Raw genomic sequence first — 21,124 nt, 5'->3', positions numbered from 1 at the left:
GATAGTTATGGTGTGAGAAGAGGAAGGGAAAAAAAGAAGCAAAAAGAGTCTTTTCAAATCCTTTCTTTTCTATATTGTCTTAATGGCACATCTCCACAATAGCAGGTAATGAATGCTTTTTCCTCCCCAAATATAAGAGAACTGAGGTAACCATGATGGGGTTTAGTGCTCTTTTCCCCTTTTTTTCTCCTCCCAAAGCTCCTTTTGTAGAATATCTCCAACAGACCAAAATTTCTTCTTAGGAAGACCTGTTTAACACTGGCTGTCACAGAGAAGAAGGAGTTAACATATTCTCCAAAGCACCTGAGGGGAAATTAAGAAGTAAAGAGTGGGAGATGATTAAAGAGCGATCCAACCTAGAACTAAGCAGAAATGTTCTGAAGTGAGAATAATTCATCAACGGGATGATCTACCTCTGAAGGTTGTAGGTGCTCCATCACCGGAGATAATCAAGAAGAGACTGGAGAGCCATTTGTCCAGAATAGCATACGGTCTGCTGGTTGAGCAGAGACTTGGACTAGGAAACCTCCGAGGTCCTTTCCAATCCTGTTATTCAATGTTCTATGCTATGCCCACATGGGAAGCTGAACGATCGTTCTAGTGGAAAAAAACAAACTTTCATTTCAAGGAGACATCGCAATATTTTGCTTCTAGAGATACTGATCTAAGATTTTGACAAGACTTTAAAGGTGGCAATAATCTCTGAAAAATATTTTTCTTACATTGTTTTTCTTCCTAGCTTGGTTTTAATTAGCTTCCAGTTACCTACTCTACTGTTACCTTTCTTTTTGGAATATGAAAGAGTCTTCACTGCTTTCTTGCTGCATAACATTTAGAAAATCACACTTGCTCGGTTTCTAGAATGCCAGGCAAAAATATTTGTATTGTCTATCGGATGTGTGAATAACAGCTAGAAAGTTTCAAAGCCTATTCACCTTTTTCTGCTGCGTTTCCAGGTTCTTGACTGAAAAATAATTTAATTGTCTGCAATGGATAGAAGCTGTTCCCCCCACTTTTTTTGTTTTGCATCTGAAATCCCTTTAAAATTATTCCTTTGACACCCTCCCTTTCTCCCCCCTCCATAATGCAATTTTTTAACAAACATCATTACAAGGATAATTAAGAGACCAAAACCGTAACTTGAGAATCAGAGCAAATTGAAAATAATTAATGTGATCATAGATTAGGGCAGAGATGTTACTTTCACGTGGGATGTTTATTTTAGGCATAAAACTAAACATAAAACCCTCCCTAAACATCATGTTATTCATGTTTCTGTTAGTGTGAATGTCTGCAACTGTACTGTAGAAGTTTCAAACTTGATATCATTTCATCTAGATCAGGGATGTCAAACCCTACTGTAGAAGTTTCAAACTTGATATCATTTCATCTAGATCAGGGATGTCAAACCCAATTGCATCGCGGGCCATATTCATGACGTATCGGGATTGTTTTGGCCCTTGTGGAGCCAGGGTGGGCGTGACCTACGCAGGCTGTATCCAGCCGGTGGGCTGCGTGTTTGACACCCCTGATCTAGATGTTCAACAAAATTAATTCTATATTAAGATACTTAGATTTTAACCAGTATTTCTTCTATCCCACTTTTTATTTTCCAGGGCAAGGAGTGGATATGAATGTCTCAAGTACACCCCAAAAGCTGGCTGTTCCGCCTCCAAGTGGAAGACCATCACCTGCCCCTGCTGCTACCCAGCCTACAGCTGTAATGCCAGGTCCTTCTGTGCCACAGCCTGCAGCTGGTCAGCCTTCGCCTATTGTTCAGCTGCAGCAAAAACAGAACCGTATCAGCCCCATCCAAAAGCCTCAGGGGCTGGATCCTGTTGAAATTCTTCAGGAACGGGAATATAGGTAATAGCCAAACTGGGGGATTTCAGATTAGCTTGCTTTGTGACTTACGATTCTTATTGTCATTTCAAATTTTTTAAATTACTATAAACTTCATAGCAGTTATTATATTTTCTGGAAAAGGACTGAAAATCAGCTGGGAAGTAGGGCTGGGGAAATAAGGGCATGGGAAGGCTGAATCAAATTTTTAATTGCTAATCTTTGGCATCCTATTGTCAACGTTTCAGAACTAGAGAAAATTTTGTGGGCATAACCAAAAACGATTGCTACAGGAAATTCTTCCAGTCCTGGATGAAAATTGGTGGGATCCGACCGGTGTAACTACTGGTTCGGTGATTTACGATTTGCACGCATGTGTAAATCATCGTCAGCTTGCTGCCTGGACAGCTGAGCAGCACTGTGCGCGGGTGCGCAGTGGTTGAAATAGCACTTTTTTTCCTGCTTTTCAACCGCAGCTGTGCCACACAAAGCAGCTGCGGTTGAAAATACAGGAAATGAAGGTCAGGTTAGAGCCCAGGTAGGTGGGCGGGCAAAAACATCAGCAGACATAGAACCGGTTCTATGTCTGCTGCTCTTCAGGGCTACCAGTTCTACAGAGCCAGACAGAACCGTTAGAATCCCACCCCTGGTTGTGCGGGTTTGATTTACATGCATGTTGTATAAATATTTACATTTCCCTCTTTAATTTATTTCCTTAAATCTGAGTATATATATAGTATGTGTGTGTTTATGATTCAGTAGAGGGCCTTTTTTATTTGCCAAGCTTTATACTGAAAATAATTTTATTCTAAAGCAAAAACAAAACAAAACCCACCTCTAAAGGAAAAATAATAATTCTGAAACTTTGTATTTCAGTAACGGGAGAAAGCAACTCCATTTAAGTGAGATTAAAATTGGAATAAGTCCCAGTAAGAAGTGTCTCTAGTTAATACGTTTGACTTTGCTTGGGCCAGCTTTGATATTTTAAGAATATCTTAAAATCATATAGGCAAAAGGAGGCATTTGGCCTATTGAATCCAGTGGGGGAATCCAAACTTCAGTATCCCAGATACCTTCTACTTACAGCCATGCAATAAAGACAAGGCCATTACTTCTCTGGATACTGTATTTGGTTCCACTGTCAAAGTCAGAAAGTTTTTTTTCTAAGCCACCATTAGAATCCACTTTCCTGTAACTTTAAGTCCATTATTCCCTGTCCTGCATTTCTAAACAAGAGAAAACAGGTCTTGACCTTCTTCAAGTGTGACATTCTTTCAGGTATTTGAAGAATGCTATTATATCACCCCAACCCCAGATTTTCCCCCAGAGCTAAATATACCCAACTCCTTTAGTCTCTTTTCACAGAATTTAATTTCTAGTCCCTGATCATCCTTGCTGCCATTCTCTATGTCTAATTTGAATAATTCTATTCTAATTTCTATTCATCCTTTGTAAATCTGATGAAAACAGAAAAATGAAGAAAAGTAGATTCTCATATTCTAAAAGTAACACTGTGTATTTGATGTTGCTTAATATTCCACATGCTTTTTTTGCAGCCATTTCCCACAGGTCAAAGTGCAGTTTCATTGTGCTTAACATACACAGGTTTACAATGTCTTAAGTGTTATCCCTTTATGGGAACAGCAACAGATATTGTGAAAAAAAAATACCTATAAAGCCTTCACATATTTAACATGTTGATAACAAGTCGATTTATTTTGCTGTTTAAAGCTGGGCCAGTTTGATAAATGTATGCACAAGTTCTTAAACAGCCCTCCCAACACTTAACAAAACAAAGTACTTGTTCTTCTCTAATCTTAATGGATTCTTGTGAAATGAATAATGTACAGTGTAAATTAATGTCATTCCACTATAAGCAAAGCTTCTTTTCTTTGTACTACTCATTAAAAAAATTGCATATGTTATTGTGCTGAAATGATGAGCAGAGTGAATTATATCAAATGGATCTCTTTCATTGCCTTGCCTTGCTCCTTGGACTGTCATTCTGCAGTTGTGGCACCTACCCTAGAATCCAATAACATCTGTAGTTGCACTCAGTTGGTTCAAGGGGATGGTGCCCTTTTGCAAGAAGATCTTTATAATCCCTTTAAGAATTCTCATTCTGCTTAGAAAAAGACAAATAACTACACTGTGGAGATTAATTAAACAAATTTTGGACAGGGTTAGCTTAAATCCCCAAAGCCCGGCGGCTTCAGAAAACTGCTTTCCTCTTTGTCTTCATTTTAGGACTTAATGGTTTTTAATATTTCCCCCAGAAGATAAAAATAGCCTTTCCCCCCATCTGTTTTAAAGATTAGGCAGTGAAGATGATTTAAGTATTTGATAGCTACATTTTAGGACAAAATAAAGTATTCCAAGATGCCACATAATTATAATTCTGTGTCTGATACAATGGCATAGTAATTAAATAAAAGCAACTCCGAGCATCTTCCTTTTAAATGTCATAATGAAGACCATTTCACTTCTATTTATTTTTTATTTTGGAAATGCTAAATAAGGACTACAGATTTTAAAGTTGGTTTCAAATTAATGACAATGGTGATAATTTGGTATTGTTGGTAGCTTCTTCCAATGCACATGCTTCAGCTAGTTTAAAAACATATCCTTTATATTGATATCACTTATTAAAACAAATGAGACATTGTAGCTGTAACACCATTTTAGCAGCCTAGAAATTACACTGAAAGATGTGTACTTCCTCACTATAGCTACTTGTCAATTTTGCCTCTTCGCTGCTAACACAGTTAAAGAATCTTTTAGCAAGGATCTTAACCACAGTTGAGGGTTAGTTGCTTCCCATTTAATTAGAATCTCAATACACCATTTAAAACAGCTTTCAGATTGTAGGCTGAACAGTACATTTAGCCAAGAATGATGGTCTTGAACTGCTGTCAAGGATAGCTGGGGGAAAAAAAGGACTCTGTGAATAGGGAAAACTTTTTCTGGAGGCTGTATGCTTGGTTTATCAATGCTAGATAACAGGTGAACACTTCATCTGCACTAGCCTGTTGTTAGATGTGTGTGTCATCTCTGAAACGAACCTGGCTAAAGCCATCTTGTGCTGCCTCATAGTTGCCACGAAGCCTGAGAGGGGGAAGGGAGGGAGGAAGCAGATAGCCTGGCTACAGTCAAAACAAAGTTTTCCTGTGGGAACCAAGGTCATTGAAACAGGTGGCTGTTGAAGGAAGAGAGGAGCCTGCCATCCATCTTCATTGGATAATGTGACTGGTGACACCTGGGAGGGGGATTTTTACTCTTTTAATTAAGTAAAAGCCATGGGAACTGTTAGAGTTGGTTTTTACCGGCTGTGCCAATAAACTGTTCTTTGAGGAATCTACCTGCCTCAGAGTCCTGCTTTCAATGGGTGCATTATTCAGAACTCTGACATTAAACCAACTCTCCTAACTCTGCTCCGGGGGGAACCTCTTTCCGGGGTCCTGAGCCCCGGACGCTCACCTGATCTTTTGAGGGGAGCAGAGAAGACTCAGGGAAGACCTCAGAGATGGAGAAGCAGGGGGAAGAAGCTGCCGGCACTGGCATAATCCCCACAGAGAGCCTGCAGACCCCTATGGAGGTCCTGCAGACTGCGGCAACACTGATAGAGGTTGCCCTTCTGGAGGTGACTCGGCCCAAGGTCCGAGCGGAGGCGACGATCACCGGGGACTTGTACTGGGCCGAGGAAGACCTCAGACACCAGGGCTCCATTTAGAGGCTTGGGATGTAACCGGTCACACTTGAGAGGACACGCTTTTAATTAGGTGAAAACAGCCGGAAGCGTTACAAGTTTTCACCAGCTGTGCTGATATGATGTATCCAATAAACCTGTTCTTTGAGGAATCTACCTGCCTCAGAGTTCTGCTTTCAATGGGTGCATTACTCAGAACACTGACAGTGTGATCATATAGACCAGCTGTTCTAACATTTCTTAATATAAGGTCTTTGTGAAGCAACAAAGGCCCGGAGACCCAGTTTTGAATTTCTTCATGTTTACATCAAATCCATTTTCATTCTTTGATTATATATATATTATATATATTGATATTAGGCGCTGCATGGTCCAGTAGCCTTAAAATAGTCATTATGGTAGTTCAAGTTGTTCTTGCATTTCACACAGACGTTAAAAAGAGAACTTTTGCAACTGCTCCAGCCACCACTGATCTAGACATGATATCCTTTTCCCGGGAATTCTGGCCATTGGTAATGGGCTAGGCTGCCTGCCTTGATACTGAAGGAGGAGAGAGAGATTCAAGGGTATTAGGGTAGGGGCATGGGAAGGGAGTGTTTGAAAGAGATTCCACCCTTTTTCTTTATAAAAGATTTTTATTTTAAACAAACATAGACAAACAAAACATAAAACCATCTTCCAGTTATATACAGCGTATCGGTTGGTTACAAATCTTTTGCGCTTCGTCTCCATAGTCCTCACTTATAGTTTGTATAAATTCTCATATTATCCATCTAGTGTGTGTGTGTATGTATGTATGTGTGTATGTATGTATGTATGTATGTATTATTATTATTGTTGTTGTTAATCATAGATTGAGACTCCACCTTAAGTGGTTTGTTATAAGTCTACCTGAGACCATTCACAGTTTTTAACCAGCCAAGGAAGTTTTTTTTTAAAAAAAAAACAAAATCTGAATGGTTCTCTGCTCTTTAATTGACCAGCTTTGTGGAGCTTGGCAACAGCAGCATTTTAAAACTCCAGATTCCTTTGCACAAAATTTTTGAACACCTGTGTGTGGGGTTGGGGGTTATTCAGTAGTAAAAACAACTATGGCTCATTTCACTTTATTTACTTTAAAACACAGAGTCTGCTGAGCTCAAAAAGATAATCCATGCATAAAGCAAACTAAAGAGGCCAAGAAATAGTGAAAGAGACTTGGAACTGACAAGTTCATTTATTTTTTGTTTTAATTCTCTGTCTTGTGTTCTTACCTACATAGGCTTCAGGCTCGAATTGCACACAGAATTCAGGAATTAGAAAATTTGCCTGGTTCTTTACCTCCAGATCTGAGGACTAAAGCCACAGTGGAGCTGAAAGCGCTTAGGCTACTGAATTTTCAGCGCCAGGTAATGCATTATACTGGGGGTGGGGGGGGAGTATATTTATTTGTGATTAGATACTTAGGGCCTTTATATGTCAGTCATTCTATTTTAAAGCTAAAGAGTAACTGATGTACCAATGAATTTCATGTGCCTCGTGTGAGCTCAACCTATAGAAAAGAAGCACAGCAGCTGCAGTTGAGCCAATGTGGTGCAATGGTTAGAATGCCCTATTGCAAGTAACTCTGCCCACAGCCAGGAGTTTGATCCTGACTACCTCAAGGTTGACTCAGCCTTCTGTCCTTCAGAGGTCGGTAAAATGAGGACCCAAATTGTTGGGGGCAATATACTGACACTGTAAATCAGAGAGTGCTGTAAAGCGCTAGGGAGCAAATATAAATCTTAAGTGCTAAGCTTAAGTGTTTATTGCAGTTCCTATTTTGTCTCTTACATAATTCCCTGTCCTGCAAGGGTATAGAAACAAATGAGTTTTCATTTCCGTGGAAGAAAAACATTGTCCTGAACATTCCTGACGATCTTGGGGTGGTTTTCCCATGCAGTTTGCATGGAACAGAATATGATACCAAACTATGTTAGCGTACAGAAAGCATTACTATATGTAAAAGGATGCAAAAATAAATTCATTAGGCTAAAAGGGAATATACAATCATATATTAAGAAATGTACATTAATGTTTGTTAAGGTGTGTGTGTGTGTGTTTGTGTGTGTGTGTGTATCAAACAAAACTTATATTTTATAAAAAAGTTGCAAACTGATAATGAAACAAGAAAAAATTTGTGGATTAGAAACCAAGTGATAGTTTTATCATTACAGAAGTTACAGAATCTCCCTAGGTCAGAAGTTTTATTTTTTTCTTTGTATATATTTCTGTGCATGCTTGTCTTAACACCAACAGCACTTTCTCTAATATTTGGCACAATTTATTTTACTGTCTAAAACCTTTCATAAAACAGGTTAAGCTTAAGGAGAATTCCCAAGTTTGCTACAGTATTTTTATTTTTTAATTATTATATTTTAATGACTTTGCATTCCACCTGCTATGCAATATGGGCCTCGGGCTGAGAATCATTTTATTAACTTTTCTTTTTTTTAACAAAGCAACCCGATCATCTCAACAAACAACACTGCAGCTAAAACTAAAACAGAAAAAAAACAAAAAACAGAACAATAAATACAGACCTAATATATGAAACTAAAATCGGGAAAGAAATTAATTTGACACTGCAGCACCACTTTTCATATAAATGCCAGGACTGAATTGATAAAATCTGTTTTCTTTTAAAACTAAGCACTGCCTGGTAGATTTCTCAATTTCAAACTGACTTGCTTTATTTGATCAGCAAACTTGTTTTAGAATCTTGAAGTCCCATCGCATTTATATTAGACATCCAGAACAAAATGGAAAGAACCCTTTGAAATGCTCTTTCTTTCTTTCTTTCTTTCTTTCTTTCTTTCTTTCTTTCTTTCTTTCTTTCTTTCTTTCTTTCTTTCTTTCTTTCTTTCTTTCTTTCTGTTTTTTATCAGTGCAATTTCTCTGCTGAGACCCAATTTCCTTTTAAAATGCCGTCTCTTCTGGTTCACAGCTGCGACAAGAAGTAGTGGCGTGCATGCGCCGGGACACAACTTTGGAGACTGCTCTGAACTCTAAGGCATACAAACGCAGCAAGCGGCAGACCCTGAGGGAAGCCCGAATGACCGAGAAACTTGAGAAACAACAGAAAATAGAGCAGGAGAGAAAACGTAGACAGAAGCACCAGGTATTATATTCTTCAACGACTTTGGGACCGTTCAGTTTGTATGTTTCCCCACCACCACCACCAATGGATAGAATAATCTATCCAGGGCCCTCTCATTGCTTTTGCATCCTGCTAGATATGCTGGCTTGGCTTTCATTACTCTGCAGTCCATTTGTCAGCGAAATGCCCATGCAGAGCTTGGAGGAAGATCCAGCTGCTTCTTTTGTGTTTCATGTATTAACATAATGAGAAGGAGCCACAATGAATTGACAGCTCACTACATAAGTTGAAAAAATCTGAAAGAGTTGGAATTTGCTGATACAGAGGCGTCCACAGGATCCAGTGCTTTCATCCAAATGAAACTGTTGTGCCATTGTGAGGCGAGCTTGGTCCCATTCACCCTTGTGTGTAAAAACACAATGCACGTACCAAAGGGGTGGAGCTTGCGTAGCATTGGCACAACACTGTTTTTGTCATTTTGCCAGAGTGCCCCCCCCAATATGCTGCTGCGCAGAAACCGATTCCTGGTTGTTGAAAAATCTGTCAGCTTTTTTTGTGAAAATTCACGTTTGTTCCTACCATCACACTTCACTGATATAAATCGTGTTAAAGTATATTCTTCCTTGGATGCAAATGGCAGAGTGGGTCATTCTGTGTTTTTTTGGTTATTGATATGTAATAAACTGATAGATGCAGAAGCTCAGTACTTCTGAACTGGCAGGAAGTGAATGTCTAAGACAGGGGTGTCAAACTCGATTTCATTGAGGGCTGCATCAGGGTTGTTTTTGACCTTGGGGGGCCTAGGGTGGGTGTGGCTAGGATGGGAGTGGCCAGGTTGACATCACTTGTATTGGGGTGCCTGTGGTAGCCCAAGCACTTTGCCAGTGAAATTGAGCTCCTGAGCTCCATTTTTGGCTGCCACGGCATCCTGCAACCCCTCTGCCAGCTCCATTTTCACTGGCAGAGGGTTGCAGGAGGCTATGGCAGCCAAAAACAGAGCTCGGGAGCCAGTGTTCACTGCAGAGGCACTGCGGTCTTTTGCTTTTTCCAAGGCAGCCCTATGGGCCAGGTCTAAGTACCCCGCAGGCGAGATCCAGCCCCCGGGCCTTGAGTTTGACACCCCTGCTCTAGGATTTTAGTCACTCCTGAATCTACTAGGAAGTATCAGAGATTGGATTGGAAATATTCTTCAGGTAAAGCAGGTATTCTGCTGCCAAGTTGAAGCTTGTCCTGATATATATATTTCAAGAAATGAGGCTGTTTTATACCTCTGGTTCTTTTTGGTGGATTCTATATTTGGCAGTCTTTGTAATGAGAAATTATGATGTAGAAATATGTCTAATGCAATTAATTCTATTTCTATTGATTGGCATGTTAGCAGACATTACTTGCTGCATGACTTTTAAAAAAATGGAAATATCAGGAACTGAACTTTGGATATTTTACACAAGCTGAGTCCTCTTTCTGAAATAATCTATAGTCGATCTCACAAATGCTAAATAGCTTGTGTCCATTAGAAGATTTTAACTCTTCTGCATTTTAGATATATCTGAATTTAACGTTGAGATCTTCATTGGGAATTATAATTTCAGAAACAATGACTAAAAATAGTTCGTAACAATGTTTTTTTTAGCTGGAGTAGAAACCATTTCCTTGGATGCAGCCCTTAGAGAATGGAGGTTCAGATACTCACCAGGCTGGATAAGCTTTGAGCCAAACAGGTGCAGGAGGTGCTGAATGGTAGATATGAGCCACATAAGCAGATGTATTTAGATCCACCTAGAGCCATGATGGCGAACCTATGGCACGTGTGACACAGGTGGCACACAGAGCCATTTGTGCCGGCACGTGAGCTGTAGGCAAACTTACCTCACTGTGCATGTGCGCACCTCACAGCTGATTTTTTGGCTGGTTTGAGGCCTTTTTCGGCCTCCCAAAGGCTTGAGGAAGGCTTCTGCAAGCTTTATAAGCCGAAATCTAGCCCGGTTTCATCACTTCCAGTTTCTTCGGAAAATCAGAAAGTGACGAAACGGGGTTAGATTTCAGCCTACAAAGCTTGTAGAAGTCTGCAGAAGTCTTCCTCAAGCCTTTGGGAGGCCGAAAAAGGCCTCAAACCGGCCAAAAATCAGCTGTGAAGTGCGCACACGCACAGTGAGGTAAGTTTGCCTAGAGCTCGCGGGCTGTGAGGCGCAGTGCAGTTAAGAGGGTGGGTGGGTGGGGATTGCGTGCACATGCGTAGGGGACATGGGGGGCGCACATTGCCTTTTGGGTGCTGGCACGCAAGTGCGCGCAGGCAAACACATGCACAATTTTTGGCACAGGAGCCCAAAAAAGGTTAGCCACCACTGACCTAGAGCCTAAAGAACATCTCTCCTCATGGTTACAGCCTATTAACTACTATCTGGGAAACACTGAATCCAATTGCAGAATATCATAGCTTGTAACTTTTGTATTGAAAAGATTCAAAAGCCACTGGCACTTGAAGAAAGATACTATTTTTTAAAGTCCTGTTTGTCTCAAGAAATTGTTACCACAGATTCCTGTTGGTACAGAAGCCAGAGGGTCAGATACTTTAGCTTCTATAGTAAGAAAAATCTGTAGTATCTCTACTTTCAAGAAATTGCTTTTCAAGAAATTGGCAGCTACTGAAATAACTATATATCAAGAGAGGCAGGAAAATAGGGAGGAAAGGTTGCATTCAGGATGCCATAATTGGGCTACATAAATCCCAATGACTACTAAATGCCAGCAAAGAATTAGAGTTTGCTGCATCTCTTTGCTGGCATGTGATGATTATCTGGATTTTTGCAAACTTAATATGGCAATCCTAAAAGACTGCATCAAAAACCCAAAGAGTGCCATGAGCCAGGTTTCACCTCCCAATATGAATGTACATATATGCCTATATATTCATCAAGTCTTTCAAGTTAGTCTTGACTTCTGGCAACTGATTGGATGAGTTGCTGGAGTTTAAAATCTTCTTGGCAAGACTTTTGGAAGTGATTTGGCATGTCTGCATCCTAGGGGCTAAGAGAGAGAGAGATTGGTTCAGAAATAACCTAGCAGGCTTTGCACCTAAGACAGGAATAGAACTCAGTTTTCCAGTTTTTAGTTCACTGCTTTTAGCCACTAAACCAAACTGGTTTTCGAACGAATCAAATAGCAGACTTTTGTCTTCGACAGTCCTGTTAAAATATAAACTACAGCGAGCTTTTAATAGGCAATTATAAGCAATTCAGCAGTTACTGTAGATTTACTTAAACTGCAAAAAGAGGACTTTTTTGAATAGATGTGTAATTTAGCCTTCATATCTTTGAGTATCCACCCTAACTTCATCCATCCATCTACCTAAACGTGCCTTTTCTTTTTTTTTTGCAACAGGCATCTTCAAGATTATATGTGCAACCCCCTATCTTCAAATCCATTCCAAATTATGTTACTAAAAGGGAAAGGAGAATATTACTAAATACATGAGTTGTAATCCTATTAATAGAGCTTGATTAAAATAAATTTAGTTTTATTCCCCCTACTTTTTATTAGTTCTATGTTCAGTAATGTTTGGGGTACAACCAGTCGTGTACCTCTGAAAAACCATACATAGCCATTTGTCTTTCAGTTCTCAAGATAGAAACAACATAGTACTTCAGATCCCATGAGAAATAACTAGTATAGCTGATATTGAAGACTAAGTTTCAGTTCATCCTCATATAGAATACTGCTTGCTATTTACTGCTGTTCTGCATTAAATAAAAATATACTGTTTTCATGTACTTGAGTCAAGTGCTTTTGCTAAGTTTGTTGATTCCCTGCTCTTGACTGACAGTTATTACTATTATTTTAACAGGAATATCTCAATAGCATTTTACAGCATGCTAAAGACTTTAAAGAATACCACCGGTCAGTGGCTGGAAAAATTCAGAAGCTTTCCAAAGCTGTGGCTACTTGGCATGCCAACACAGAACGGGAACAGAAGAAAGAAACAGAGAGGATTGAGAAAGAACGAATGAGAAGGCTGATGGTAAGGTGTGATGTAACCAATCATGGAGACTGGCAAAATTCGTTCTTGTTTTAGGGATCAGAGGAGAATTTTAAAGGAAAAAATTATATTAAGTCTGTTACTTCAGAATTCCTTAAAATATTCAATCAAAATTACAGCGGTTAAACGGGTCATATACCTGGATTTAGAGCAGGGGGTCAAACTGGTGGGCCACAGGCTGGATGCGTCACGCACAGGCTGTGCCCACTCCAGCTCTGCAAAGGGGAAAAACGTTACATGACGGCAATGTGACACCACGATTTTGACACCCGTGATTTAGAGGCAAGTTAATTTTTGAAGAAGATGCCCTCAAAAAAATAAAATGAACATTGGTGCAGTAATTCATGACAGTTCCAATATGCTTTATGTTTTAAAAATCCTGGCAGTAAAAATATGTATTCTGGTGCCTTCCGGTTATCAAAGAAAGATTCAAGGGAGTGTACCCCCAGGACAGCTTTGTCAGTGGGATCCTATGCCTCCTTAACACATTTCCATCTTGATGTTGGATTACGTGAAGAAAATAAATGCGGAAAAGTTTATTATACAGTTATCTGAACCTGGTTCCCAAATATACGAAGATGATAATCTGATATTTTATATATTTCATTTTTAGAGATTGATTGTTGCTCAGTAGAAATTTTTGTCATACCATAGCCTTTCAAATTCTTCAAACTATATTATTTTCCTCCCTTTTCAGATATATTTGAATCATACTAAAAATTAAATGTTTCAGCTATTTGCTATTCTCAGGCGTGTTTAAAAATGAGTAGAATACCAAAACAGTAGTTTGATCATGATAAACATTGGAATGTCATTGTTATCAGTGATGTGTATTTAATTGAATTTTCAACCCAAATCAAGATTTTCCAAGAGCATTTACTGTAAACTCCACATGGTGAAGGGAAAGTATATTGATAGTTTCACCTGGTATGCTTATTCTCTCCAAATATTATTGAACTTCAAATCCCAAATCAAAGCTTGGTTTGGCTACTGCTAGGAATTATGGAAGATGAAGTTCATAAACATTTGGACGCCCTCATATTACCCATCTCTTCTCTAAAAAGCAGTAGAAAAGAAATGTCTCACTAGACTCTCCCCTGGTGCTTCGATAATCATCGCCATGTTGTATGTCTTAAATAACAATAAAGTGATCGGTTGATATATCACCCCTAGATTAGGAATTACAGTCTAATTTGTAGACCTGATTTGTAACTAGATTTCCCACCACCGTTGAAACCATTGGGGTCCAATCTTCTGGCTTGCCTGGGCCACTTCGAGTGAAGATCAATTATCTTGGACCACATATAAAATATATGCGCCTCGGTGGCACAGTGGTTAGAGGGCAGTACTGCAGGCTACTTCTGCTGCAGCCAGCTGCCTGTAATTTAGCGGATCGAATCCCACCAGGCTGAAGGTTGACTTTCCGAGGTGGGTAAAATGAGGACCCAGATTGTTGGGAGCAATAGGCTGATTCTGTAAACCGCTTGGAGAGGGCTCTAAAGCACTATAAAGCAGTATATAAGTCTAAGTGGTATTGCTATTGCTGTATAATTAATGTGTATAAATAACAAACTGACTTTTAAAAAATATTTTTATACAACCTTGTTGGGCTGCAACATTAGCTATCCAGGACCACATGCAGCCCATAGGCCACAGGTTGGACCTGCCTGATTGCAACTAAAACATACAAATTGCTCCTCTCCCTTTGAGCTGTTTTATGGTGGTCAGGCAGTAAGCTTTGACGTTACGTGAATTTTCATTTGCTCATGCCACTAGGCTGAAGATGAAGAAGGCTACCGCAAACTCATTGATCAGAAGAAAGACAGACGTCTAGCCTATCTGCTGCAGCAAACCGATGAATATGTGGCCAATCTGACAAATTTGGTGTGGGAACACAAGCAAGCACAAGCCGCCAAAGAAAAAAAGAAGAGGAGAAGAAGGAAGAAGGCAAGTATAGAGTTCAGTTGTTGCCGAAAAGACTTTCAAAGAAATCTCTCTTTATGCACTTGCTTTCTTCCAAGCCATTTTTATAGAAGGTTTTCTCAGGTTTTTTTTTAAAAGAGACATTTGGCAGAGAATAATAAGTATAAAAAGCATCTGATCTGTTCCACCAAATCCCTCTCTACAGCTCATTCCAAAACATATGGGACATGTTACAAACAGCATTTAAGTAGTGAATTAGAAAAGTGGGCCTACTTTTTTCCCCCTCCAAACCTTGCCACCTGGTGGAACAAGTTTGGGGACCGGAAAGGATCAGACTATAAAGTTAATTCATTATACATATTTAAATTCTATCTGACCCTGCATCTCTATAGATTAGTTATTGCTAACTTCATTTTGTTTCTTTCTCAAGCAGGACGATGACAGAATTGTTTTAACATCTTTTAAGATGTAATCTCCAAAGTTTCTAATTATAAGCTGAATTTTGCTCAGGCCATAACAAGATACTTTGCCTCCAATAGTTCATGTGCAGAGCCCAGTGTTTCTCAACCTCAGCAGGTTTGAGGTGTGTCAACCTAAGTACAGGATAGTCCTCAACTTAGGGCCCACAATTGAGACCAACATTTATGTTGCTAAGAAGTTTGTTAAGTGAATTTTGCCCCATTTTATGACTTTTCCTGCCATGGTTGTTAAGTGAATCATTGCAGTTGTTAAATTAGTAATGCGGTTGTTAAGTGAATCTGCTTTCCCCATTGACTTCTGCTTGCTTGTCAGAAGATCACAAAAGGGGATTATATGACTCCTGGACACTGCAACTGTCATAAATGTGAGTCAATTGTCAAGCATCCAAATGGAAATCATGTGACCATGGGGATGCTGCAATGGTCATAAGTATGAAAAATGGTCATAAATCACTTTTTTCAGTGCCGTTGTAACTTTGAATGGTCACTAAGTTAACTGTTGTAAGTAGAGGATTGCCTGTATACGGGCCTGAGAATTCTGGGAGTTGAAATCTGCACATCTTAAAGTTGCTGTGGTTGAAAAACATTGACAAGAAAGAAAGAAAAGGACACTCAAGGGAGGTATGTACTCTATACTTTCCAAACAGTCTTCTGAAAATAGTAGTAAAATAGTCAGAACCTGTTAATAAATGTTTGTTATTGAATCCAAATTAGAGGCTTTTGCTTTTATCTTCTTGGTAGATAGATTTTTGGAGTCTCCTACTTCTGAATGCTGCTTGTTATATCCCTGTACCTTGGGGAAAGGACCTTAATAAGCTGGGCAATTCTAATGGCAGGGGAAAAATCGAAATGAAATGACCTACATTTCGGTATATTGTACACGCTCATGTTTCATTGAAATCTGACCCTGGCTCATTTTATAAATTACATATTTTTAAATGGACTCGTGAAAGAAGCATTTTACTAGGTTTTCAATATTTAAAATGGATTAATATGTAAAAATGACTCCTTTTTAAATTAGCCCTTATCCTTTCATACCATAAATGTTGATTTTTCTTCAGTAAAAGGACATGTAAGGTATACTTACAATTGTTTTTACATTCTTTAGGGTAACATAATTGATTGAACTCAGGATCATTAAACGTTAACACTTACTACTGTCTAATAACTAATGAAATGTTTTTATCAGGACAAATCACTCTTGCTAAGTAGAAATATATTTAGGAATATCTCTGATAAGGAACTTGATAATATCAAGTGTTCTAACCCATTGATATGCAAGTATAACACAATGCCTAAAACATAATCCTTACTATGTGTGGGTAATCGACCAATCTACCCAGTTAGATTCACAGTCTAACTCTGATAGAAACTTCATAATTCCGGTCCTAACCAAGGTAAGGTAGCATCTTAAGAATTGTAAGTATTTCAGAGCAGGGTGTTTCTTTTTCTTTTTGTAAAATTACAGTGTTCTGGTCTCGTAAACCTTTGAAGAATTGTAAATATGTTGTCTAGCCCTTCTGTTACAAATATTTCCTCATCTAGTTTGTTTTCACTTTTTCTGTGCTATTTCTGCATCAAAGGCTTAATGGTCTTCTGTTGCAATTTTATAGGCTTGGACATTATTCATATGCAGGATAACATGTGGCTGCTTTGCGCATAACATCAGTACTCTCTGCATGTGAAGTCCTGTTTAAACTCTCCGTTCTGAGAAGCTCTTTAACAGAGCTAATTAAGAAGAGGAGGTGTGACAGGCCCTTTTTAATATATAGAAGGCCACCTCTTAGTTGCTGAGGCTGCTTGCTGTTAAAATAAGCTTTTAGGGCAATGCAAGAGCTATCTGCTGTCTGCACCTGCCTGCCACCAGGATTTGCTTAGTGTTGGCTTTCTGCCAGGATTTGTGTAAATAGTTTCCTATATTCTGTACTACTACCAGGAAAAGAAGAAAACAAGGTAAATAAAAGCCAGAACAGGGTTTTAGCCGTTAGGCTAGAGACACACACCTGCCATCTTTCAGATGTCTACAGTTCTCTAAGGTCTTTGATGCAGCACAAATGCCCACAAATCTCCTTCCTATTTGCCTGTCACTGCCCAGCTAACTAGTATTGTGGCCATTGCTACCCCTACCAACTTCTTGATGGGGTCTGCTTCAGTGAGGTCCAGCAAACCATTAGACTTCTCTCTGTGCCAGAGTGGGTTCCTGAGCAGGATCTTTGGTTAGAATTTCCGCAAGAAGAAGGAAAATGCTTATTCAGGTGTTTGCCTGAATGCAGGAAGAGCTCAGTGGGAGGGGAAACAGTGGGATGGGAAGACACTTTCATCTTGTTTCAAACCTCCATACCTTTAGGAGGTATGAATTGGAGCTTCTACTCTCATTCACCAAGATAGTATCAGCAATTGGCATCCTCCTCCAAAGAAGCTTAAGAGCCATAGTTGTGATAGGCAGCACTGCATTCCCAAAAAAGGGGGTAGAGCCAGCTGAAAATTAATTCAGTGTTGTTACGATGATTATTTGAGGATTGCTTACAAATTTAAATCATTGGCCCCACCTCTTTTTTTAAAAATCAATTGTTTTTCATTCCACAGGAAATATTTCGTCTCCATCCACTGCTAAAAGCAACTCATTTGCAGAGTATGCGTCAACATGTGCCCACCTCTCAATCTTTAAAATCCAATGATAATCTTTTTCCAACTCAGCAGAAAGATTTCCTGACACTTATCATCCCTTTTTCTGTACATTTTATTAGGAATTAAGTCCCGCTCACCGATGAGTAGAGAGGTAGGGAGCATTAGGAACATTCTTCCTCCCATCCTGGCTTCTTCACTTCCCAACATGGGCACATCTAGAAATGAAATTGAGTAGAAGGGAAACACATCCCACAGCAGGGATGACAGCAGGAATTGCTGCATAAAGCTTTCAGAGCTAGAAGCCCGGGCTGATAATGTTTGCATTACTGGAGTGCTCTCTCTACTTGGAGACATCTCAGAAGCTTCCATTGGTACAGAGTGTGTTACTCTGAAGGTGGGGGGGATCCATTTTAGCAATGAGACATCTAGATTATGGCTGCTGCACAGGTTGGCATTTTATTTTCAGCTATAATTCAGAGTGTGTTTAAATCTGTATGGCTTGGGTCCTTGTGTCATAAAATGGAGCCATATTCTTCAAATGGAGGTCGGCATATTTTGTGTGATTGGCTTGCAAGTGCAGTTTCCTTTCAGAAAGTAGCTTGAAAGCAGGCCTTTTTCGTGTTGGCCCTAACTTTCTGGAATTGCCTATCCCTGAGATGTTGTCAGGGTCCTGCTGTCTTGGTGTTCGGAAAGGGAACGGTCCATTTGGAACTTAAAGAGGTTTTTTTTAAGCCTTTTTAAAACTACTCCTAAATATATTTGTTTAAAACATACAGGCAGTCCTCAACTTAACAACAGTTTGTTTAGTGACCATTGAAAGTTACAGTGGCATTTTAAAAAGTGATTTATGACCATTTTTCACATGTACAACTGTTGGCAGCAGCTCCATGGCCATGCGATCAAAATTTGGATGCTTGGCAACTGACTCACATTTATGACGGTTGCAGTGCCCCAGGGTCACGTGACCATCTTTTTTCGGATAAACAAAGTCAATGGGGAAGCCAGATTCACTTAACAACCGTGTTATTAATTTAACAACTGCAGTGATCCACTCAACAAATGGGGCAAGAAAAGTTGTAAAGTGGGACAAAACTCACTTAACAAATTTCTCACTTAGCAACATAAATTCTGGGCTCAGTTGTGGTTGTAAATCGAGGACTTCCTGTATATTGTGTGTGACTATCCAGGGTCTGTTGAATTAGAAGTGGGATGTAAGTGATGAAATAAATGATAAACTGGATCCATTTCTGGACATAATTAAATTATGAACAAGTTCCAGGTTCTACGGCAGGATGTAATTATAGCATTTCATTTGCTGCTTTAAATAAGGGGACTAGTCTAGAGACAGTATGAAGTTGGAAAACGTATCATTTTGTTTATACTTGAATATGAAATCAGTGTGACTCTGAAAGGACCTGTGTAATTGCACAAAATTCAATGAAGTGTTGAGTGTGAATAACCAGATCCACATACGTAGAGTTCAAACTAGCTACTTTATTTTTCCGTGATCATTTCACAGGAATCTACTCAGACTGGCATCTTTCAGCTGGAAAGACTAGATAAGGGTCAATATTTTGGGGTAGGAGTGGGGGAAGAGTTAGACTTTGCCCTCTTCAATTTGTGTAGCAAAAGTCAAAGCTAATCGCCCGCTTGAGCCATCTTCTTAACTTGCTTTCCACCATCATCTAAGAAAATCACAATTTAAACATTTTTAAACAGAACTTCTGCTGAAATATTAACTAGCCATGTGTTTTTATTTCAGAAGGTAGAAGACAACACGGAAGGAATAGGATCTGGACTTGGTCCTGATGGAGAAGTAAGAATTCTATTTTCTTCTGAGGAAGCATTTAAAATGTATCTATTACTATAATGGTAAAAAAATGTCACATTTTATATTTCAATAAATTTGGGAGCAGTGGGGCAACAAGGTTAACACAAAGAGCTATTTTCCACAGCATGAATTATAGATATTTTTAAAAAGCAATAATACTATTTATAAATAATGTTACAGATAATGAAGCCTCTTTGTATAACATATTTTGTCAATACTAGTAAAATCAATTATACAAAATAAGATCCTAAATTTTAAAAATTCTTCAACAAAGGAACTTTAATCCCTTAGCCCTGGAATCACTTTGTCATCTAACATGTTCTATATTGGATTTGCAAGGGGAGGTAAGAACTGAGAGCACTAACTTTCCTTTAATTTCTCATCAGTAGAAACATCTTGTATGTTCAGTTTTACTTACTAGGTCTAGGCTTGTATATTTTTGCTGTATTTATTTTAAAATTGCATGTGTTTTTGGTATCATTATTTCTTCCCCTCATCATATTGAAAGGAGGTTGTAAATACAAGGTTAGAATGTAGAAAAAGATGGATGTAAATTAGCATTAGCTTAATTGCATAGATGTTGCCTCCTATTGATTGTAAATGATAGATTGAAGTGTGAGGTTACCATTTATGTAGATGCAGCATAAATAAGAAAAACTTAAAGGAATATCCTAATGATCATGATTTCTTAATATATAATTTGGAGGTTACAGTTGTATAGGCTAGAAAATAGTATATTTCATATTAACATCCATAGAGTTGGCATCATTTAAAATTATATTTTGGAATCAGCTACAAAATATTTTGTTTTTGCAACATGAAAAAATAGTTTTAGCTTTTCCCTTCATCAGTAAATTGGATTATTACAGTCTATCTAATCAGGCACATTTACATTAGTAGATTTACCATATGCTTTCTTTTGTCATATGCAATAAGATGTCTAGTAAATTGGTTTAATGCAAGACACTTTGTCCAACACATCTAATTGAAGTTTTTAATGAGTACACTTCTACTTAATGAGCTATCTCACTAATGAGCATGCTAGAATGCACTATAATAACCATAATGTTTCTATGCTGATGTCTTATGCTAGAAATATGACACACATTATTATTTGAAACTTTGCTCCAAGATTACTTAAGATGACTGAGATGTTTTTATAAGCCATTGAGATAATCTGGTATACAGTTATATCTGAAAGTAATGCCACTGCAGTCAAAGAGGCTTATTCCATAATATGTGTCTCTGCATGTTTCCTTAGAAAGGAAGTCTCACTGAAATCAGTGAGACTAACTTAAAGGTCAGTACGTAAGCGCATAGTGTTGAATTGATGAAGTGCCATCAAGTTAAGATAGACTCTTAGCAACTGCATAGATAAACTTTCTTCAACATGATCTGCCTTTTATATCTCTCAATGTCGCATTCATATTGCTGTTGTAATTCAATCCATCCACCATGCTGCTGATTATCTTCTTTTTCCTTCCACTTTCCTAGCGTTATTAACATTATTAATGTTCCTAAGGAAGCTTATTCTTTGCATGTTTCCAAAACGTGACAGTTT

At 38.7% G+C, this 21,124-nt stretch overlaps 1 protein-coding gene across 4 annotated transcripts in view; it reads left to right on the top strand.

Moving 5' to 3' along the window:
* SMARCA2 (SWI/SNF related BAF chromatin remodeling complex subunit ATPase 2) overlaps positions 1 to 21,124 on the top strand; it is a 110,405-nt gene that overhangs the window by 32,395 nt on the left and 56,886 nt on the right. For all 4 annotated transcript variants that reach the window (XM_026703759.2, XM_026703757.2, XM_026703758.2 and 1 more), the window contains exons 6-11: positions 1,617 to 1,866; positions 6,810 to 6,936; positions 8,514 to 8,687; positions 12,511 to 12,684; positions 14,479 to 14,649; positions 19,495 to 19,548. In XM_026703759.2, the coding sequence (XP_026559544.1) occupies positions 1,617 to 1,866; positions 6,810 to 6,936; positions 8,514 to 8,687; positions 12,511 to 12,684; positions 14,479 to 14,649; positions 19,495 to 19,548 (950 nt within the window). The remainder of the gene's footprint in view (positions 1 to 1,616; positions 1,867 to 6,809; positions 6,937 to 8,513; positions 8,688 to 12,510; positions 12,685 to 14,478; positions 14,650 to 19,494; positions 19,549 to 21,124) is intronic.

Source organism: Pseudonaja textilis, chromosome 2 (assembly GCF_049901715.1).
Source record: "Pseudonaja textilis isolate UNSWEBS1 chromosome 2, rPseTex1.2, whole genome shotgun sequence".
In the NCBI taxonomy this organism is placed as follows: Eukaryota; Metazoa; Chordata; class Lepidosauria; order Squamata; family Elapidae; genus Pseudonaja; species Pseudonaja textilis.
This window is presented reverse-complemented; position numbering and strand designations above follow the sequence as displayed.